Raw genomic sequence first — 21,173 nt, 5'->3', positions numbered from 1 at the left:
TAAATTGCCTCGTTGGTGTGATTGTGAGCGCGGCTGTTGTCTTCGTGTGCGCTGCGATCGGCCGGCGACCAGTTGAGGGCGTGCCCCGCCTGCTGCCCGATGACAGCCGGGGTTGGCTTCGGCATTCCCGTGACCCTTGTGAGGATAAGCGGCCCAGAAAATGGATGGATGTGATCCCTAAATGAAAAGAACTCATTTCTGCTTGTTCTTGTGATATGCAACAGAATTAATGGTCCTGATGTCATGACGTATTGGCACCCAAACAAGGCCTACAATGAACCTGAATTGGGGTGAATGTGGTCTCGAACTAAATTTGAGTCCGACAGGCCTGATCCAGTGAACTGGGTTATTTTCACGGATGAACAGTATCATTCTATACATCCAGGGTCTATATTTGACATTTTGTATGATGAACACACGTGAAAAGTGCCGAGCGAGGCTGTTGGCGCGCTGATTGGACGAAGGCCTCATGAATATGAAGCATCCGTTGACCCCCCCCCCGAAGCCACGCCCATCTCCCCCCAAACCCGGCCAGGACCCGCCCCCTCGCCCCTCCTCCACCTTCTCGGCTGTCCAAAGTCTTGCTCGTCGCTTCCCCCCCCCCCCGCCACCCCCCCCCCCCACAACCCCCCGTTTTCACCGAAGCCTTGTGACGGCGCAGCGAGGCCGACAAAGTCCGGGACAGAATGGTAAGAACCGGCCTCGGACGGGCGGAACCGGCGAGGTCGTGCCCGATGGCGGCTGCCGGCCGGCTTCCCGTTCCGAGCGCGCTGTTTGTGCCGGAGTAGCGGCCGGCGTGACGTTGGCCAGCATGGCGGTCGCTCCCCTTCGTCGGCATCGGAGCGGACGCGGTTCGAACGGCTCAGAACGCTGGCCGACACCGGGACCGCTCGGGACCCGACCGCTTCGGCGGGGTCCGGACCTCGCGGCGGGCCGCTACGGGCCGTTATGCCCCGGGGCGGCCATTTTAGCTCTAGCCGGGGCGGCGTGTCCGTGCGTGGAACTTATTCGTGCTGCAAAAGTCTCAGTTTCGACTGAAGTCGCATCACGATCGTATTCGGTAGCCAAGAAACGAGACACTCAAGCCATTCAAACATCATTTCGATTTCAGTAGTTTAGGCCTGGCCGGGTTCCTGCGCGTCAGGCCAGTTGGCCTGGCCCGGCCCGGCCCGGCCCGGTTTTGGCAGAGGTGCAGCCCAGAATCTCCGTCGGCCGTGCAGGTCTTCGGCTAATAATACCAACAGGGGCCCACGGACCTTGACTTGGGAAGGAGTTTAAAAATAAATTAAAAAAAAAAATCGATAAAGTTTGCATCATCACATTTTATTGGGGAAGCTTTGCTGTTTGCCGTTATGAAAAAAACTTCGAGTATTCCCAACGATCCTGCCAAATTTGAGTGAGTTACACATCAAATGAGGCTTCACAATGGTGAAAAAACTCAAGCCGGGTTCTCCCCTCTCAAATGCGGGCGTGGACTGACGCTACGCCCGCCCAAGTGGTCGCTGTCACTCCAATATCACATTTGCAAAATGGCAATTTCAACCCTGTTAGAATCTCAGATGAGCCCCCAACTTAATTGCTGTCCGCGTATTTGACTGCCCCCTGGTGGGCAGGGGGAGCGCCACAAGATCAACGGGCGTTGAAGCGAGAAACAATGAGGCGCAATTCGCTTCGATCGCCGCGTTGATGAAGTAGAATATGGACCGCTCCGTTTTTTCCCCCGCCAGGCATCGGGCGTGACCGTGAACGACGAAGTCATCAAAGTGTTCAACGACATGAAGGTGCGCAAGTCGCACCGGACGCCGGAAGAGGTGAAGCAGCGCAAGAAGGCGGTGCTCTTCTGCCTCAGCGACGACCGCAAGAAGATCGTGGTGGAGGAAGGCAAACAGATCCTGGTGGGCGACATCGGCCAGACGGTGGACGACCCGTACGCCTGCTTCGTCAAGCTCCTCCCCCTCAACGACTGCCGATACGGACTCTACGACGCCACCTATGAGACCAAGGAGTCCAAGAAGGAGGACCTGGTCTTCATCTTCTGGTGTGTGTGTGTGTGTGTGTCCCGCCCTTCCTTTCAGAACAGGAAGTGCTTCCCGCCTCCCATCATGTCACAAACTCCCTCATTCCACTTTATTTGACTCGCGTAGATCAGAACCAGAACCGAATGAACTTCATTCCAACCTCGGTAGAAGCACATTTATACCATAGAAGCGCCTTAGGACGACTTTTTAGAGCATATTTGAATGTGGTGGAACCAAAATGACTCCAGAACCACATTAGAGGAACCTCGTAACTGTCGATGAGAACTTTTTTGACTTAATGAGAAGCAAAAGGGCCTCAGTAGAACCTTATCGGAACCAAAAATGATTGTTAAGCCTCCGTCGGACCACTTTGATTTTAGTAAAAGCTCATTAAAATCACTTTCTTTGGTCAAACGTTGTTAGAATCACAATGCTTGTAGTTGGACCTCATCAGAACCATTCTGACTTGAGACCACCACCTTTGGCCCACTTGAGCGAAACTCTAAGGAGAACCTCGTGCGACCTTGGTGGACTCATTGGACCAGAATGACTTTGGCGCAACCTCACTAAGCTCATTTGCGCCTCCCGGACTTGATTCGGAACCGCCTTTAAAACCTGAATGACGCTATGAATTCATTGGAATTACTGACTTGACAGGAACTTCACTAGAACCCTCTGGCTTTAGCAGAACCTCATTAGGAACACGTTGGCTTCATCTGAACTTGCTTGAAAACATTTGGACAGTTTTTGAACCTGCTAGGAACGCAAACGACTTGGCTGGATCCAGTGACTGCTGTCAAATCTCATATGACCCAAAAGGATTTCAGTAGAACTCAATTGGAACCAAAAGGACTTGAATCGAACCACCGCGGGACCACTCTGACCTCCGTAGAACCTAACGAGCGACCCTTTGACCTTTGACCCGCAGAGCCTCCTTGGACCAAGAACTGAACTCCTGTTGCGCTAAGAGGCTAATTCCGTTAGCACGGCCGAAACGCGTTCCCCTGATGTCACTTCCTGTTTGGTTCCCCGCAGGGCTCCCGAGGGCGCCCCCCTCAAGAGCAAGATGATCTACGCCAGTTCCAAAGACGCCATCAAGAAAAAGTTTACAGGTGAGCTCAGCGCGAGGGTGGCGGACAAACGAACCCAAAACCGCGTGCGACGTGGTTCTGGAGAAGGGGAAAAGTCTTGAGTCTTTTATGATCCAGATCAAATTCTCCCCAATCTCGGTGATCAGCTAACGGGGAATGTGCGGCAAAACAGCCAATCAGACTTTTTTTTTGGGGGGGGGGGGGGGGCAGAATCTCCGCCTCCGCGGTCGGCCCACCGCGTAGAAAAATCTCGACTCGGCCGTCCCCGATCGCATCGCCGCGTTCTTGACAGGACACGCCTTCGCCGCAAGACGATTGGCCGCTGCGTCAGGGGAGGGCGGATGTGACGAGACGAACGCACCAAAACCAAAACAAAACTTTTAAGAGCTTTAACAGTTGTGTTTTTTTGGGAGGGGGGGGGATTAGCCCCACTTAAATCACAAACTTCCTTTTCCTGTCTGGAGCCAGGAGGGCGTGTCCTATAGCGGCCAATCGGAGTGCGGCGCTGCGTGTCCTGCCCCGAAACTTTGTGGGAATTTATCCGACGCACTCGACACGTCAAATAGTCAAGCGAAGAAAGCAAACAAAACCGTCATGGACCCAAATGAAAGTTCTGGAGCGAAAACCCAAACAAGTCATGCTACCACTTAGTCGTAGCGGGTGTCAAACTCGAGGCCCGGGGGACAGATCTCACCTTCCTGGTTTGATGCGGTCCATTGAATGTTGGGTTTTTATATGTATATAAACACGTTTATACGCTCAAGGCAAATTATGGAATCGTTGTAGGTAATCTCAAAACACAAGAACTCATTTCACCAGAATCTTTCTTGACAAAGATCTGAAAAAGCTGCACAACGAAATGAGTTTTCCAAAAGCCAACTTGGAGAGCTTGGCGGTTCCGCCGCTCGTCCCGCTTGGCTCCTGGCGACGGGACGTCCTGTGACCATGTCACCATTTTGCAAGGGTTTACGCGATTGTCCTGCGACGGACGTGCGGCGCTGATGATGTCGCCTCGCTGTGGTCTCCGCCCCCAGGCATCAAGCACGAGTGGCAGGTGAACGGGCTGGACGACATCCAGGACCGCAGCACGCTGGCCGAGAAGCTGGGCGGGAACGTGGTGGTGTCCCTGGAGGGGAAGCCGCTGTGACGCCGTGCCGTACGGACCCGAGCCCGCCCGCCCGCCCGCCCGCCGCCTGCCGTGTGTGTCCGTGTGGCGAAGGAGGCGGCGTCCTCAGGCCGCCGTTTCTCTTTTGTTTGTTGTTTTTGCTTTTGTTTTATTTTTTCGGATTTGTTCCACCACCACCATCTCGTTAAGGTCAAATATGCAAACCCCTCCCGCTTTGTTGCCACACGACTTGTCGACCCGGCAGGAAAGGTCGTCTGAGTTTTGCCAAAAAGACCTCCGCCTCCTGTGATGTGATGAGGCTTTTTTTTTTTTGTTTTTCTTTTTAATAAACGGGACTTTTAATTTATTGGTGTCGCCGCGTTGCTCCACGATGCATCACAGAACTTTTAGCGTTAGCTCCCTCCTGGGCACCTTCCGTTTTGCCACCACGCGTCATTAGAGGCTACTTTTGATTTTGGGAGCCCCCCCCCCCCAATTCGCGGCGGGTCACGACCGACCCCGCCCACCCTCGGCGACGACATCCTTGTTGGTGAGCTGACAGGAAGCCGCCCTGCAATAACCCCCCCCCCCCCCCCACTTGAGCGGATCCGTCCTCTTTAGTCAGAACCGCCTCGACTTCGGTAGAACCTCATTAGAAGCCCGACGAATGCGGTCCGAGGCCATCGGGCCCACGTACCACGTTGGCCATTTAAACCATTTGGACTGAACTGGGCCCTCCCTCGTTGTGACCGTTTTCGCTCATGTCGAACCTCACGAGAATTTGCCCCGAGTAAAACCTTCTCCTCAGCCCCTCAGACTTTAGAATGCTTTGGAACCCTTGAGACTTGAGTACAAGTGCAACAGAACCACTTGACTTGACTTCAACAGGTCGTCGTTACACAAATCCGGACCAAATTGATCCAAAAGTGTCTGAAGCGGCTGTCAGAGGGGCCTCTTCCGAACACTGGCATGACTGAACCGGGGTGTATTTTTGTCCAGTGAAACGGACACTTTTAGACCACGACTTGGATGGAGAGACTTCAAAGGGGAGCGCAAGCTCATGGCGACCTCTGACTGGAGCAGAACCTTCTGCCAACAGCCCAGTCCAGACTTCCCGCGCCGGGGCGAGCCACTTCCTGGCAGCCGCACATTCCTGCCCTTAGATGGAGCGACGGCCCGAATGTGATCTGGCTTCTATTTGCGTCGGCTTGCTGCGCGTTTCGTCGGTGAGTCAAAGCTCGCATTTAGCAGCATTAGCTTAGCACATTAGCAACAGCCCCACATGGGGACGTAAATCATCAGGTCGGGTCCGCTGGAGCGGGATCTGCAAGAGGATAAATATGACGCGTCGTTGCAGTTGCGTGTTCGTGGCAAGAAGGGAAGTTCATCGCCCGGAATTGTGCGCATGCGGTTGCAGCCTCGCACAAATCATGCTTGTTCTTCGTGAGCAGCGTTTCTAATAAAAGGATCCTGTCTCGTTTCGTTGATCATTTAAAAATGTTCACTATGTGAAATTTAAGTGAACCTTTGTGCGGTTTTTGAGCTCATCGCCCTCATGTTTTGCTTTTTTGGGGTGATAAACTATTAAACCTGAAAAGAACAAAGTTATTTCAATCGCAACTACATTATCACGGCGACCGGCGGCGCTGTAACGCAAACAGTTGGAAGTCACGCCTACGCCTAAGCGTCGAAGAAGAGAAAGTTCCGTCAACGTTGGCGTTTCCTCCTTCCGCCTCCAAAACGTTCCGAGTTTTTTGCAAACGGGGAAATATTTTTTTTCCCCCCCTTTAGAACAAAGCAGGTGACTTTTCAAGGAAAAAGAAAGAAAGAAAGAGGCTCAGGCGTTTTCAGAGACTTCTTGTTCAGTTTGACCCGACCGTTGATTGGATTGAAAGCGTTTTATCAACTGAAATTAACATTCCAGGATGCTCTTCGTCTGGAGCCGAGTTCCGACTTGCCCTCGAGTCCAGAACTGCCCGAGTCCAAGAACGCTCGTTGACGGCCGCAACCAAGCAACATAATTCCCAATAGACCAGACAGAAATGATTGGATTCAAGTAGCAAACGTGAATATTTTTTTTTATTGTTGTGGGGAGATTTACACAGGTGGACGCTCCAAGTCCAGTCATTGTCTAGTCACAAGACCCTGTAAAGGTGGAACTGTTGCAGATCCTCGGGGTCTGCGTCTTTACCCACGTAAACGTCGTAGTCCACAGGAAGTTCCTCCACCCAGCCGGTCGGCAGCGCCACCTGATGGACACAAATAGCAAGAACATTTGAAGCGCACACACACACACACACACACACCCCAATCCTTGAAGCTGCATCAAGTTCACCTGCAGGGGCTGGAGAGAGTCCTCCAGACTGGGAACCGTCACCAGCAGAGAACCTGGTTTCCTGAACGCCTGCATGATAAACCTCCAGGCCCTGAAAGTCACAAGGGGGGAGTCACAAGTGCAGCTGCATCGCGAGAAATCGCAACACCGTCGACGGAGTCCCGTTCACAACAAGAGCTTTCGGTCCTGGCCCTGCACCGGGTCTACACCCCGCTGAGCGTGGACGCTGTAGAATCTGGAACCTTTCTACATTATTTCAAAGTATTCAGATGGACATTTTAAGAAGTCACCGGCAGTCAGGTACCACGACATCAGCCGCTTGGCACGCATATTAGCCTGTACTCGTGTTAAAGCAACGGATCGGCGGCGCCGTTCGAGCGCGAGCTCGCCCTCACCTGACTTGTTCGCCGGGCTCCATGAAGTACTCAAAGACGTTGTTCATGACCAGAACGTCGGCGGTCTGCAGCAGAACCGCCTGCGTGCGCACGTCGGCGTGGACGACCTGCGAACGGCGTTCCCCGTCCCGCAAATGCACCACGGCGAGGTGACGACGTACACGCGCAGCCCGTCGGGATGGATTGAAACGTTTCAACATTGCACATGATTAAATTAGGCCTTGAAAGACAGTAAAACACCATCAAATACATCCACGCAAAACGTGGAAAATAGATGAGCGGAACAATCCCGTGAAATCCAATACATAGGTGGAAAAACCACAAGCAAATGAAATATGTGGCGCAAAGCCCGAGCGTGGGCCGGACGCACCTCCACCCTCGGGTTCATCCCGTACTTGTGCACCATTTTGTTCTGCAGGCCCACAAACTCCTCGCTGAGCTCCACGCCGACCAGCCGCGACGCCGAGCTGTACACGAACCCCTGAACGACACCGAGAAGCAATTTTTTGTCACCGATGACCTCACGACGTCAGTACAAAAAGGGTCGGACGTCTGCGGGGGCGCGTTTTGCTTGGTGTGCGTGGTGACCTCTGACCCCGTAGAGCACGGCCCCCAGTCGCGATCCGACGTCCACGAGCGTGCGGCCGCTCAGGTCCGGCAGAACGTTTTGGAAGAGGAAGAGCAGCTCGCACGCGGAGAACGAGTGCGACACGAAGTCTGTCCGCACACGGCAAAGGACGGCGGGTCAGCGACGGAGGGCGAATGATCGACGGCGGCGACCGTTTCACGCACCCAGCGGCGCCGTGCGGCGGGAGCCGCACTCGCGGCAGTAGCTGCGGCTCATCCGTCCCGTCTCGCAAAGGGCGTCCACGTAGTCGTCCTCGTACAAGAAGGCGTCCACGTGGGCGGTGGGACGCGAATGCTGCCGCATCTGAAAGACGCAAATGTCTTCATTTGTGGAAAAAGCAATTTAGCACGCCGTACACAGTTGAGCTTTTCAGTGTTTATGAGGCTACAAGTCAGTGAAATTTGACTGGCAAATGGCCTTAAATGCAGTTGTCAATCCCTGCCATTGAGACAGGTCCATATGCGGTCTGGGGGGGGGGGGGGGGGGGCGTGCTCGTGGGAACCTTGTGCTGGGCGATGAGCTCACACGGCAACATGGCGTCCGGGGGGAGCCCCTTCCTGATTTCTTCCGCGATGGACCTCAGGATGACTTTGCCGTTGTCGACTCGCAACTCGTCCAGGTCCTCTGCACGAACAACCCGTGGCCTTGTGGGTAATGTAGTCAAACACGAGAACCTCGCTAGCCGACGTGACGCTCCGGCAGCCGAAGTCAACAATTCGAGCAGAAGACCCGGCGGGGAGGCGTGCCGTACCTGAGTTGCGGAGCCAGTCGAGCAGCTTCGGCACCTGAGAAGGTTCAACCCTGCTCAGAAGCTGCCGTATCTCACTTTTAGCTTGACACAAATCCATCGGACTCCGCGATGAGCACACGACTGCGCCGACACTTCCGGCTTCTTTGCCGCTGCGGCCGGTGGACCAACCAGGTGGCCGCATTTCATAAGCTGGGCGTCTCCAAACCCGGATGTTGACAGACCCGACCCTCCCAAAGAAGAAGAAGAAGAAGAAGAAGAAGAAGAAGACGACGTAGCGAGTAACGCGCTACATTTACTCGAGTAATATTTAGCCGAAACTGAGCTACCTTACATGCATCGTACTTTATACTTTTACTTGAGTATTTATATGAAGAAGGCTCGATACTTTTACTCGGTTGCAATGGTCAACATGCAGTTCGTGACTTTTTTCTTCCAGTATTTTTCCACCTCGTCTTGCAGTTAGGGCCAATCAATCGAGTGAAAACTGAACCCGCTGCCGACGTCAGGCGTTTGTATAATATTTCTGCGAGGGGCACTGCGGCCGTAAAGCGTTGGGCTCACGGTTCCCCGAGGAGCCGGGTTCGATGCCGGTCCGCCCGTGTGGAGTTTGCACGTTCTCCGGGTGGCCACTCACTCCGGTTTCCTCCCACATCCCTAAAACGTGCGACATTAATCGGACACTCTAAATGATTTCATGTTCCCTTGTGATTGGCCGGCGACCAGTTGAGGGTGTACACCGGCTCCTGCCCGATGACAATTGGGATAGGCTTCAAGCACTCCCGCCACCCTCGTGAGGATAAGCAGCTAAGAAACTGGATCGATGGACGGATGTTTCTGTGATGTTGTTGCTGCAGTTCAAAATCAAAACGGTGGAACGTATGTGTCGACTCCCATATATGCATATTTTTATTTTAGTTGATGCTCGTATTCGGAAGTTACACAAGTTACCCTCTGCTTGAGTAGTATTTTTTCATTGAGTAGCTCACGCGAGTGCATATTTGGAAGACCCTTATTTGAGTACAGTATTTAGCTCATGTGGCCCCCCATCCAATGATTCAGGATTTGAATTTCAATAGTCAAAAATTCGTCCACGTCGTCAAGTGAGCTTTGCGATGTGACGTCATTCCCATGTAGTTTCCACGGCGTCCTTTAGTTTCGGCGGCGCTGTGGAGCAACTCCAGCTGCTGCAGCCACTTGAAACGCGAAGAAGAGAACACAAACCGTCTGGCGCGTTGGGTTTTTCCTTGAAATGGTTGCGAGCTCGGAACCAAGTCTGCTGTTTTCATGGTAAGTCCTTAAAAGATTATTGTTTGATTATTATTTGCATGATGGCTCGTGTTGAAAATGGTTCAGACGAAGCGTGAATATGGCATTATTTTCAAGAAAAGTCTTTTGTGCTGCCAAGATGAAGATCATTCAAACAGTTTTTCCGCACTTTGGTCCAGGTTTTCATGAAGCCCCCCCCCCCCCCCCCAAATGGTTTCCTTTCAAGGAAATGTTTTGTGTTTTGTTTCAAGAATATTGTTCGGTTAGCCGTGAAGCTCTCTTCTTTTCTGGCATTGCGGGGCCCCTTTGAAGCTACGGAACGACGCGACATTGATTTGTGATTTTTGTATGTATAACGCGTAACAAAGGTACAAATGGAAAAACGGCTTCGTATTATATCACCCAATGTATGTTTGTCAATCCAAAAACGATTGTTTTGAGCATTCTCGAAGGGCTATAAATATTGTAGTGATTTGCGAGTTTGGACCCGACGCGTATTCACGGAAGATATGACCAAATGATTAGAAAAAGTTACCAGCAAATGGATTTATTACAAAGGAATGTGCAGTACAGACGTCCGGGTCTTATCTCGGTGTGTCTTCTGGCAGGATAGCCAAAGAAGAAGACAAACGCTGCCCAGTGAGGCAAGGTTTTTATATGTATGGGACCCTGGGCCGGGATGGTAACTTTCCGCACCTTATCTGGTGTCGTTCGTCTCCACGGCAACGCGCCGGATAGGAGGATGGCGCCAGCCGGTTTTCTGCGTACAAAGATCAGGGACGACCACCGGCTCCACAACATGTCCTTGTCTGATGAGCAAATGGGCAACACATTCTCCGTTGATTAAACGTATCAGGTCATCTTTAAACAAATAGTCTTCAAAATATGTTCTAAAATGAGAAAGCCAACGTTATTTCTATGTATAGAATTTAATATTATTTTTGCATGTCCCCTGCTTGCGTTGTGGTCAGAAATGATGTTGTCCCCCCGTCCCCCCCCAGATGCACGAGTGGACCACATCTCCCTTGCCCGTGACGCCATCGGGCGGCCTGCTGTCCGCGTTGGTGTCGAGCGGTGCCGTGTCTCAGGTCAGCGTGTTAGCATGTTCGCTATCATGAACGCTTCAAGGAAAATTCCGCTGGTTTGGAGTAACAATGTATCCAATAGGTCACGTAATATATATACTCTATCTTGATCATTCTCTCTCATTCAATAGTGTTTTGAGAAGATTTTAATCGACAATAACAAATTTTCAGGGGTGTCGCCATTATCGCGAGTCGCACGACGTTTTGGAACGACCGACACGCACGGACGTGCCGTTCCAAACGCTCGATTACATGGAACGCCGTTTATGCCCGGCTCTGATTTCTCTGATTTATCCTCATCTGAAGAAGAAATGGCCGTGGGGCCGTGGGCTCGGTCCCCGGTCCCCGGCAGAGCTTACTTCGGCATTTGTGTGTGTGAATATTTATTTCTAGGGAAATCCCTCCGGTGAGCTAATGCTAATGTTAGCTCTCCCATCAATAGGGTTAGATCAGTTCAGAAGAGTTTTTTCCTCCTGACTAGCTGTCCACAGCCCACTTAAGATGATTGTGCGGCACAGCGGCGGGTCAGGACCGAGCGCTTGAGACTCACCGGGCAGCACCGCAGTTGAAAAGAGGACGAGCCTGTGTCACGGGACCGCGTGATCGCCGTAACGCGCAAAGGAGCTCGCCAAATCGTCAGTTCCTTTGGATGGCTGGTTCTAACCCGTCCCACGTACTGCTCATCGCCTTTTTGGAGCTTTTCAAAGGGGGCGGAGCTCCCTCTGCATTTCTCCAAAAATGAACAAGTCGAGCGAGCTTTTTTTTTTTTTTTTTTAAAACGACTGACTTTGAGCAGGCTGCTGAGCACGTTCTTGTTCGTCCATTGGCACCTGATGAGAGAAAAGAGACCCACTTTTGGACTTTTATTTCTACGCGTTTTGGGTCGGGTTCTGTTGCACTGGTTTTTAGGACCGCACTCGACACCGTCCACGTTCTCCCGAGTCCACTGACCGACGCGTTGTCTTCAGGAGGAATTGGAACACGCGTCCTCATCCCAGCGAGCCGTCTTCTCCCCTCGCCTGCACGAAGCCGAGCGACGACTCAGAACGCGGGAGGAGCTGCAGCAGGTAGCGCGGCGCTTTTCGGCGGCTCGGTCCGCCTCTTCCCGGCACCTCCGTGACTCGTTGTGTTGCAGCTGCAGCTGGAGGCGGCGCTGCTGCACGAGGAGAAGAAAAGCGCCGACGTCACGCGTGCGGTCCGCCTCGGTGAGCGATGACCCCCATGCGCATTTGTCGTCGGCGTTTGGATCAGAACCGTTTCTTTTTCCTTCCTCCCTTCGCCCCCGCATCAGCCCCCAGGTTGCAGGCGCTGCAGACCTTCAACTCTCACCTGGAGGACGTCTTGAGGAACCACAAAGTTCTGGCCCGGCGACTGGCCAGGCCGCGGAGCCGCGCCGACCTGCCCGTCCCGGCCCACCTGCGCCGGTACCGTCCGTCTCCCTGGCTTTGAGTATTTTACGCTTTATTTGTTACATCTAGAAAATTGCTTCATTTAGGCCCAGTGCTGGTTCTAGGAAAACAGAATTTGTGAATCAAAATAATTGTCCCAAAACTTTGGAGCTGCAATCAAAAAAAAAAAAAAAAAGAAGAAGAAGACGTGCTGAGGTTTCAGTGTCTGAAGTCCAAAAACGTGAAACCTTTCATGTTAGACGCTCAATCTTTAGTCTTTGGACGTCATATTTTTTGGCCGCTTCTCATTTGTCTCAATTGTGACCGTGTGGCAGCTCCGTGGTGGAAGTCCTCCGCGACGTCACCGACTTTGTGGACACTTTGGACGACAAGAGAGGCGTCGTCGCCAGCGGCGCCGACATCCAACGGCGCCGCCTGGATCAGCTGGTGGGAATCGCCCTGAGCGTTGGCGAGCTTTTTTTTGTTTGTTTTTTTTTTTAACAATTTTATTTACAAATATAGCAGTCAAATTGTTTACGATATCTTGACATAGTGACAGAAAAAAACGTGACCCCAATTTTGTTTCTTCAATATTTGCTCATTGAAATGCCTGCCACAACGCGACAAAACTACGGCACTCGAGTCCATAATTGTTTGTCCCGTCGCAAATCATTTTGCTTGTTATCGAGAAAACGCGAAAAATGCTGAGCTAGCCGCTCTTAAAGGATTCAAATTGAACCGGCGAGCGTTTCAGAAAGTCATTCAACAGAATATAAGTGGAAAAAATGAATGATGCTCCAGTCATCAATTCTATTTAAAAGCATAGAAAGATAGCACCTTTTTCAGAGCCTCTAGGTGGCGGTGGTGTATTAGAATGAAAGAGCACCCTCTAGGGGGCGCTGGCAAATTGAAATGAACACGTGCGGTCTTTCCATAATCTCGATGACTGAGTCTATTTATGAAATGAAAATGTTTTTTTTTTTTTGTCCCCCCCGTTCTCCGGGTGGGCACTTACGTTTCCTCGCCATCCTCAAAACATGCAACATTCATTGGAGTCTCTAAATTGCTCCCGTCAGTGTCACTGTCGTCTGTCTCCGTGCGCCCCGTGATTGCCTGGCGACCAGTTCAGGGTGTACCCCGAAGACAGCTGCGATTGTCCCCAGGATAAGATAGTCGGAAAATCTTTACAATGAATCAGTAAACCGGTTTAATGAAGATGAAAGTCATGCGCGGCGTTTGACTTTCTTTTTCTGTATTATGGACAATAAATCAATGAGGCGAAGGAGCAAGTTCGATCGAAAGCATTTTGGGAATATTGGCGTACTCGTCGAAGGTGAAGTTTTGATGAAGTCGGCCGTGTCCTTCTGACCTTGGTTTGTCCCCCCCCAGAACGCGGACGTCGAGCAGCTCTCTGCGCAGGCCTCCGAAGCGGAGACGTGGGCCAATCAGCTTCTCCGACGGAAGGAGGCGCGCCACGGGTCGTCCTCGTGAGCTCGCCGGCCATTTTGTGGCCTCGTTCCGTCCGCGTTTGTCGTTTTCGTTCCAACGTCGCTCGCTTTTCAATTTCATTCTGAAAATCAATTCATTTGTTTGATTATGAGTACAGTCTTTGAATTATTTGCAAAAAATGTTTGAAAGTAATATATTTTGCACGACAGCATGTTTTTGTTTTCTTTTTTCCTTCTCCTGTTTTTTAACTTGACTTTTAGTCTTAATTTTTTTTTTTTTTTTTTTTTTACAGATGTCGCTCCAGCTGCCTTTAGCGTTCCAAGCGGCGGAGAGACCCTCATGGCGTTGTCACCATGCACCAGAGGTGTCTGTGACGTGGCTGCCATTTTTTTTTATTCCCGTAATAAATGCTGCGGTTTCTGTCATAGGAAGGAAGATGTGTGAATTTGTTACACTGTGGCTAATATCGTGCGTCTTTACCGTTATTGTATAAAGTGTTTATGCACTTGTACATTTTCACAATTTGAAGGGCAAAGCGTGGAGGTTTTTTTTGTTTGTTTTTTTTTTTTTTACAATTTTATTTACAAATATAGCAGTCAAATTGTTTACGATATCTTGACATAGTGACAGAAAAAAACGTGACCCCAATTTTGTTTCTTCAATATTTGCTCATTGAAATGCCTGCCACAACGCGACAAAACTACGGCACTCGAGTCCATAATTGTTTGTCCCGTCGCAAATCATTTTGCTTGTTATCGAGAAAACGCGAAAAATGCTGAGCTAGCCGCTCTTAAAGGATTCAAATTGAACCGTCGAGCGTTTCAGAAAGTCATTCAACAGAATATAAGTGGAAAAAATGAATGATGCTCCAGTCATCAATTCTATTTAAAAGCATAGAAAGATAGCACCTTTTTCAGAGCCTCGAGGTGGCGGTGGTGTATTAGAATGAAAGAGCACCCTCTAGGGGGCGCTGGCAAATTGAAATGAACACGTGCCGTCTTTCCATAATCTCGATGACTGAGTCTATTTATGAAATGAAAATGTTTTTTTTTTTTTGTCCCCCCCGTTCTCCGGGTGGGCACTTACGTTTCCTCGCCATCCTCAAAACATGCAACATTCATTGGAGTCTCTAAATTGCTCCCGTCAGTGTCACTGTCGTCTGTCTCCGTGCGCCCCGTGATTGGCTGGCGACCAGTTCAGGGTGTACCCCGAAGACAGCTGCGATTGTCCCCAGGATAAGATAGTCGGAAAATCTTTACAATGAATCAGTAAACCGGTTTAATGAAGATGAAAGTCATGCGCGGCGTTTGACTTTCTTTTTCTGTATTATGGACAATAAATCAATGAGGCGAAGGAGCAAGTTCGATCGAAAGCATTTTGGGAATATTGGCGTACTCGTCGAAGGTGAAGTTTTGATGAAGTCGGCCGTGTCCTTCTGACCTTGGTTTGTCCCCCCCCAGAACGCGGACGTCGAGCAGCTCTCTGCGCAGGCCTCCGAAGCGGAGACGTGGGCCAATCAGCTTCTCCGACGGAAGGAGGCGCGCCACGGGTCGTCCTCGTGAGCTCGCCGGCCATTTTGTGGCCTCGTTCCGTCCGCGTTTGTCGTTTTCGTTCCAACGTCGCTCGCTTTTCAATTTCATTCTGAAAATCAATTCATTTGTTTGATTATGAGTACAGTCTTTGAATTATTTGCAAAAAATGTTTGAAAGTAATATATTTTGCACGACAGCATGTTTTTGTTTTCTTTTTTCCTTCTCCTGTTTTTTAACTTGACTTTTAGTCTTAATTTTTTTTTTTTTTTTTTTTTACAGATGTCGCTCCAGCTGCCTTTAGCGTTCCAAGCGGCGGAGAGACCCTCATGGCGTTGTCACCATGCACCAGAGGTGTCTGTGACGTGGCTGCCATTTTTTTTTATTCCCGTAATAAATGCTGCGGTTTCTGTCATAGGAAGGAAGATGTGTGAATTTGTTACACTGTGGCTAATATCGTGCGTCTTTACCGTTATTGTATAAAGTGTTTATGCACTTGTACATTTTCACAATTTGAAGGGCAAAGCGTGGAGGTTTTTTTTGTTTGTTTGTTTTTTTTTTTAATGAGGTGCTTTATTTAAGCGGACCCTGTCACTATGTGCTAGCACGACAAAAAGCAAAAAGTTGCCGTTGGTTGATGTTCCAATTTTTTTCTAGTTCTGTCACGCAGATTGTAAACGAGCCAAATGCAAGGCCGTTGGAGGATTCCTTCACGGAAGCGCGTAAATGTTAAAGCTTCCGTTGCGTCACTTTAACATTGCCGTTATTGAATGAAGTTGCCAGGTATCACCAAACCTAAAGCAGAATTTTTGAATAAAGTCAAGAAAAGTAAAAAGAGTCGATGCTTGACAGAAAGGACCGAATTGTTCCTGATTGGCGTTTCTCGCACGGCCTTGAACGCAGCACCGCGGAGCGGGTCTTCATCCTCACCGTGCGCTCGGCAGCGAGGACCAACCACCATTGTCTCCTGTCCTCTGCGCTCCTTTCGCTCTTAAGTCGAAGGCGCGCCGCCATGGACCAGAACCAGGACCTGCAGGCCGTCGCTCAGGTGCGACAAGAAGAAGAAGAAGAAGAAGCTGCAGCAGCAGCGGAAGCGCCTGCACCGAAGCAGCCCGAAGAGCGGCGAGACGAGGCTGGGGATGCCGACGCGACGGAGGCCGACGTCAGCGAGGTGGTCCTGGACCAGCAGGACGTCGACGAGGACCCGGAGAAGCGGCCCATGACCGGGGACGCGCAGGCGGAGAAGAACGGCTGCGTCAAGCTCAACGTGGACGGCGACGGCGGCGAGTTCACCGGGCTGAAGAAGGACGAGCTGCTGCGGGTGGCGGGCACACCCGGGTAACGACGCAGCCGGGGCGCCAATCACGGGGCACACAGAAAACCGCAGAGGCAAACGTGCAGACTCCGCATAGGCGGGGCCGGCATTTCAACCCGCAACCTCACGACCGTGCAAGAAATTTGTTTGTCTCGGTTCATTGGAGCGAGCGAGCGAGCGAGCGAGCGAGCGGGTGAGAAAATTCTGGACGTGAAGGGAGAGCGGTTGAAAAATGAACCAAATTCATTCTTTCACTTTGGCAACGATCGGGCAGAATTTGGCTGATATCCTTTCTTGGCGCAGTCAGTACGTCGTGGGATTCTAATGATAGTGGCAGTGATAAAAGGATAGATTCTGATCAAGAAAAAAAAAAAATTAAAATCGCATCAGCGATTGGTTGCGGTCAGACGGAATCGTGCAAGGATGTTGTTGCACATGAACTTGTGAATCTTGGTTTGAAGTCATGGCCCTGAAAGCTTTTCAAAATTCTGGTGGAATTGAGCGGGAGGTCGTGACATCGCAGCAGATAAAGTCATAGTTCATTAAAACAAAACATCAATCGTTACATCGTCATGAATGCGCAAGTACAGCAAGAGTGAACGTCCTTCAAACTGCAATAATTCAACATTGCACGGACGGACGGACGGCGTAACCGCGTCGACTCGCCGGACTTTGAACGTTCGTCCTGTTCGTTGGGCACGTGTGAATACTCGGGTCGTTGACAAAATCCAGCCAACCATTTTATTCGCCGCTTATCCTCACAAGGGTCGCGGCGGACATTTACAAAATGCAATTTGTTAATGTAAAGGCGGGAAATTGCCGCCGTGACTTAAGAGCGTTCCGTCAATGAAAAGAAGCTTCCGTGCCCCGCAGGTGGGTGCGCACACGCTGGGCCCTGCTGGTTCTGTTCTGGCTGGGCTGGTTGGCCATGCTGGCGGGCGCCACGCTCCTCATCCTGCGGGCGCCGCGCTGCCGGGAGCTGCCCGCCACCCGCTGGTGGAACCGGGGGGCGCTCTACCGCGTGCCCAGCGTCCGAGCCTTCAGCGACGCCGGCGACATCAGAGGTAGACGCCGCCGCCGATGTGCTGAGAGGTCGGGCGGCCATATTGGACGTGCCGCCCAGGAGACCGTTGTACATGCGAAGCTATCCCGATAGCGTTGCTAGCTGGTAACAATTGACAATTGCACACGTTAATCTCATCATGGCAATGAAAATCGTTGATGTTGATTTTGGCTCCCCAAAACACAGCACAAATGAACGAGATCTTATTATCTTTGTGGGCTTTCCGGGTTGTTGTTGGATCGGCCACATCCAAGGTGGTGGATGCATTTTTGGAACGGTAGCGACGAGTCGCGGTCGCCTTCGCCGTGCTAAACTGCGGTTGGTGTGCGTGTCAGGCGTGCGTGAGAAGGTGGATGCCTTGTCCCAGCTGAGGTTGAGCGGTTTGGTGCTGGGGCCGGTCCACGTGGCCCCGCCCGACGACGCCGCCGCGCTCAGCTTTCAGGAGATCGCGGCTGAGGCCGGAAGTCTGGAGCAGTTCAGGGAGCTTCTGGGCGCCGCGCACAGGAAGGGTGAGCACAACGGCGAAGTTTTCTCTGGAAAATTACTATTTTGTTGGAAATGCGTCTCAAAGTTCTTTCCTGAGCCGTGCAGGCATCTGTGTGGTTTTGGATCTGACTCCGAACTACCGCGGCTCCAGCGGGTCCTGGTTCTCCGACGCCAGCGTGACGGTGGTGGCCGAGAAGCTGAAGGTGAGGAGTTGTGGTGGGGGGGGGGGGGGGCGTCGTCCTGCCAGCCAGCGTGTGGCGCCGCCCGGCCCTGATCCTGACCGTGTCCGGTCAGTCTGCGTTGGTGTTCTGGTTCAGCGAAGGCGTGGACGGCGTTCAGCTGGCGGACGTGGACTACGCGGCCGCCGCCGTGCCGTCTCTGTGGGCCGACATCCGGGCCATCGTCCAGAACGGGACCAACGAGCGGCCCACCAGGAGGTCAGAGTGACGTCGGTCGGCGTCCAGACTTCTTCGTAACCGTTAAGCGTCCGTTCCTGGCTTATTTTCATCCTTTGATTCCCTTTGAAAATCAATGAATTTGAACGAGAGGTTTTGAATGATTGCCACTTGCTATCCATCAAAAGTTCCATTTTTTTTTTTTTTTTTTTTTTTGTATGAGGTTCTATTTTGCACGGTGGAAAAAAACGGGTCGGCACTTCCGCCTCACAGTTGTGAAGACCGGGGTTCAAATCCCGGCCCCGCCTGCGTGGAGTTTGCAAGATCTGCTCCGCTCCACTCTAAATTGCCCGTTGGTGTGATCGCGAGTGCGACTGTTGTCTGTCTCCGTGTGCCCCGCGATCGGTCGGCGACCAGTTCGGGCTGTGCCGATGACAGCCGGGATTGGCTCCGGCACTTCTGTGACCCTTGTGAGGATAAGCGTCTCAGAAAATGGATGGACGGGTTTGCAACCTTTTTTTTTTTTTTTTTTTTTTTTTCTGAAGGATTTTGGGCTTTTTCTCCGGTTCCTTCCTTCCCGCAGACTTTTGATGGGCGCGACCGAGCGTCGCGCCGCCACGGACGTTTCCGGGGTCCTGTCGTCCAGCGGCGTGGACCTCCTGACGTCCGGGCTCTTGCTGGACGGGGACGCGTCGGAGCTGGCGCGCTCCGTCCAGGACTTGTACGACGCCCACCCTCAGACGCGGCTGGCCTGGAACCTGGGGGGTCGCGGCCGGGGTCACCTGGCCTCGCTGGTGGGCCCGGCGCTGGTCCCGCTTTACCAGTTGCTGCTCTTCACGCTGCCGGGGACGCCCGTGCTGGAGTACGGCGACGAGATCGGCCTGACGGACGACGTAAGTGCGGTCCCCGGTCGGGCTCCTGCAGCTCTGCTTACCTTTTGTCTGGTGGTTTGCGTCGGATCTCGCGAATGTCGCGTCTTCGCCGGGCATAGTGACCGAGAATGAGAGAGAGAGAGAAACAAAGTTGGTGTGGGGGCGGCGAAATTCTGAATTTGAGAACAGAACGTCGTCACGTTTGTGTTTTGTCTTGTGAAGGGCACGAAGTTTCCCAGGATGATTTGGGACTCGGCGGAGGACGAGCTGAATGGAACCCAGAAGGTAAAAATTCCCGGCAACACTCGGTGGTGAGGATGATGACGATTATGAGTGCAATTAATAGGAGGATGATGAAGATGACACCGTGTGGTTCTCAACCTCTTCGGGGTCCCGAACCCCCCGTGCATATTTTTGATCGACCGCGACGACTCCAATTCCCCCCCCCCCCAAAAAAAAAAAAAAAAAAAAACCCGATCTCAGGTTTCCAGCTGAGATTGTCAGAAACTTTCAATTGTTGCAACTTCCAAAGCAAAAAAAAAAAAAATGCATCGGGAACAAAAGCGCATCTTTGATTGGCTGCATTTTGTGCAGTAGCTTGCAGAAATATGGAAGAAAACGCAATCGTTAGCCAAACAAAACTGCACGAATATACCGCGGCTCAAAGAAATTCGAATGCGGTAATAAAATGTCGCGTGTGCAAATGTCGTCGCAACTTTTCACGGGAAGATTTGAGTCCCCGGCCGGGAATTGCACGATGGGTCCAGGGACCCCCGGTTGAGAAGCGCCGCTGCGGCCGCCGATGACGTTGACGATCTTGCGTGGCAGGAGGCTCGCGCCCGCCGCGCGTCCTCTCGCGCCTTCGTGCGCCGCGTGAGCGAGGCGCGCGCCAAAGAGCGCTCCCTGCTGTTCGGGGACTTCGTGGCGGTGGCCAACTCGTCGTCCTCGCTGGCCTTCGTCCGCTCGTGGGACCAGAACGCCGCCTTCCTGGCCGCCTTCAACTTTGACCGGCGCGAGGCCCGGCCGGAGCCCGTCCGCGCGGCGCTGCCCCGGGTGGCCGAGGTGGTCCTCGCCACCGACCCGACGAGGGGCGCCGGCGCGGACCCGGCCGCGCTGCGTCTGGCCGGCGGGGAAGCGCTGCTGCTCAAGCTCCCCTCGGCCGGTTAGGCCTCTCGACGTGCTCGTGTTTGCTCTGTGAAGAAATGACAAATAAATGTCAACCCCGCCTGACGGTGGCGCCCGCTTCTCGTCTGAGTTTGTTCGCTGCTCACATTCGTCCGTCCTCCCTCCGCGAGGAAGGATGCCAACGAAGCGGAGACGTCGAAAACGCCGGCCGAAGCCACGGCGCCGTCCGTCTTCGTCCCTGTGGCGAAAGGAGTTATTACCGCAGCTGATTGACTTCCCTACTGTAAATCAATGCACTTGATAGGATTAAAATTATTTCAAGCAAAATGCATTAAAAAAATATATATATATATATATATATATATATATATAAAAGACAGCTTGCTAGATTACACACAGAAAGATTTTGTTGGATGGCTCGCAAGCATGTAAAAAAAGAAATAAATGCATAAACATATTTATGTGCGGCACAACTGTGCGTGTTGCCTTCATAGGCCTGAGAACCGGGGTCGAAATCCCGTCGCCGCCTGTGTGGAGGTCGCCCGCCTGGCTTTTCTCCGGGTGGGCCCTCCGCTTTCCTCCCACATCCCAAAAACGTGCAACATTCATTGGAGGCTCTAAATTGCCCGTAGGTGTGATTGTGCGTGCGACTGTTGTCTGTCTCCGTTTGACCTGCGATTGGCTGCCCACCGCTTCAGGGTGTACTGCCCGTTGACTCCCCGCGACCCTCATGAGGATAAGAGGCTAAGTACGTGGATGAATGGATATTTATTAGCCAGGACTTCTGAACGCTGCCACTTGGGTGGACTCAACTTGTTCCACCGACAAAAAATGTCTTCCAACGCTCCGAACTCTGAAGTGTGCGCTCGACAATCCG

General features: G+C 52.0%; 4 protein-coding genes across 7 annotated transcripts; 3 read left to right on the top strand and 1 right to left on the bottom strand.

Moving 5' to 3' along the window:
* Positions 1-610: 610 nt before the first annotated feature.
* Positions 611-4,695, top strand: LOC133501074 (cofilin-2). Its single transcript, XM_061820512.1, has 4 exons — positions 611-689; positions 1,728-2,038; positions 3,054-3,130; positions 4,144-4,695. Exons 1-4 carry the CDS (start codon positions 687-689, stop codon positions 4,254-4,256), a joined length of 504 nt encoding a protein of 167 aa, XP_061676496.1. The 5' UTR covers positions 611-686; the 3' UTR covers positions 4,257-4,695.
* Positions 4,696-6,275: 1,580 nt separating this feature from the next.
* zgc:109986 (uncharacterized protein LOC553566 homolog) lies at positions 6,276-8,550 on the bottom strand. Its single transcript, XM_061820508.1, has 8 exons — positions 8,324-8,550; positions 8,075-8,196; positions 7,737-7,875; positions 7,540-7,661; positions 7,315-7,425; positions 6,945-7,051; positions 6,550-6,640; positions 6,276-6,463 (listed from the first exon to the last, which is right to left on the bottom strand). Exons 1-8 carry the CDS (start codon positions 8,502-8,504, stop codon positions 6,350-6,352), a joined length of 987 nt encoding a protein of 328 aa, XP_061676492.1. The 5' UTR covers positions 8,505-8,550; the 3' UTR covers positions 6,276-6,349.
* A 109-nt stretch (positions 8,551-8,659) lies between these two features.
* Positions 8,660-13,938, top strand: haus2 (HAUS augmin like complex subunit 2). 3 transcript variants are annotated; one of them, XM_061820509.1, is made up of 9 exons: positions 8,660-9,199; positions 9,477-9,610; positions 10,591-10,677; positions 11,643-11,741; positions 11,810-11,879; positions 11,966-12,098; positions 12,398-12,509; positions 13,452-13,549; positions 13,804-13,938. In XM_061820509.1, the coding sequence occupies exons 2-9, from the start codon at positions 9,608-9,610 to the stop codon at positions 13,823-13,825; spliced, it is 624 nt and encodes a 207-aa protein (XP_061676493.1). In that variant the 5' UTR covers positions 8,660-9,199; positions 9,477-9,607; the 3' UTR covers positions 13,826-13,938. The 3 variants fall into 3 exon arrangements, with proteins under 3 accessions (XP_061676493.1, XP_061676494.1, XP_061676495.1); XM_061820510.1 differs by having other exon boundaries at positions 9,458-9,610; XM_061820511.1 differs by adding an exon at positions 10,328-10,445 and having other exon boundaries at positions 8,660-9,610.
* Positions 13,939-14,151: 213 nt separating this feature from the next.
* LOC133501438 (amino acid transporter heavy chain SLC3A2-like) lies at positions 14,152-20,496 on the top strand. 2 transcript variants are annotated; one of them, XM_061821200.1, is made up of 10 exons: positions 14,152-15,069; positions 15,323-15,394; positions 16,037-16,378; positions 17,229-17,419; positions 17,754-17,927; positions 18,010-18,107; positions 18,199-18,341; positions 18,883-19,192; positions 19,394-19,456; positions 20,000-20,496. In XM_061821200.1, the coding sequence occupies exons 2-10, from the start codon at positions 15,384-15,386 to the stop codon at positions 20,336-20,338; spliced, it is 1,671 nt and encodes a 556-aa protein (XP_061677184.1). In that variant the 5' UTR covers positions 14,152-15,069; positions 15,323-15,383; the 3' UTR covers positions 20,339-20,496. The 2 variants fall into 2 exon arrangements, with proteins under 2 accessions (XP_061677184.1, XP_061677185.1); XM_061821201.1 differs by having other exon boundaries at positions 15,323-15,823; positions 15,893-16,378.
* Positions 20,497-21,173: the final 677 nt, after the last annotated feature.

The sequence above is a fragment of the Syngnathoides biaculeatus genome, chromosome 5 (genome assembly GCF_019802595.1).
Source record: "Syngnathoides biaculeatus isolate LvHL_M chromosome 5, ASM1980259v1, whole genome shotgun sequence".
NCBI classification, from domain to species: Eukaryota; Metazoa; Chordata; class Actinopteri; order Syngnathiformes; family Syngnathidae; genus Syngnathoides; species Syngnathoides biaculeatus.
This window is presented reverse-complemented; position numbering and strand designations above follow the sequence as displayed.

Bases quoted from the DNA above. Each gene is read 5' to 3' on its own strand.
- LOC133501074 (XM_061820512.1), top strand. The intron at 2,039-3,053 runs GTGTGTGTGTGT...GGTTCCCCGCAG, and splicing joins GACCTGGTCTTCATCTTCTG to GGCTCCCGAGGGCGCCCCCC. The intron at 3,131-4,143 runs GTGAGCTCAGCG...CTCCGCCCCCAG, and splicing joins CATCAAGAAAAAGTTTACAG to GCATCAAGCACGAGTGGCAG.
- zgc:109986 (XM_061820508.1), bottom strand. From the start codon at position 8,504: ATGCGGCCACCTGGTTGGTCCACCGGCCGCAGCGGCAAAGAAGCCGGA. The intron at 7,052-7,314 runs GTGCGTCCGGCC...CGCCGTTCGCAG, and splicing joins GGATGAACCCGAGGGTGGAG to GTCGTCCACGCCGACGTGCG. The intron at 6,641-6,944 runs GTGAGGGCGAGC...TGTGACTTTCAG, and splicing joins GAGCCCGGCGAACAAGTCAG to GGCCTGGAGGTTTATCATGC.
- LOC133501438 (XM_061821200.1), top strand. The intron at 18,108-18,198 runs GTGAGGAGTTGT...GTGTCCGGTCAG, and splicing joins TGGTGGCCGAGAAGCTGAAG to TCTGCGTTGGTGTTCTGGTT. The intron at 19,193-19,393 runs GTAAGTGCGGTC...TGTCTTGTGAAG, and splicing joins AGATCGGCCTGACGGACGAC to GGCACGAAGTTTCCCAGGAT.
- haus2 (XM_061820509.1), top strand. The intron at 10,678-11,642 runs GTCAGCGTGTTA...CGTTGTCTTCAG, and splicing joins CGAGCGGTGCCGTGTCTCAG to GAGGAATTGGAACACGCGTC. The intron at 12,510-13,451 runs GTGGGAATCGCC...GTCCCCCCCCAG, and splicing joins GGCGCCGCCTGGATCAGCTG to AACGCGGACGTCGAGCAGCT.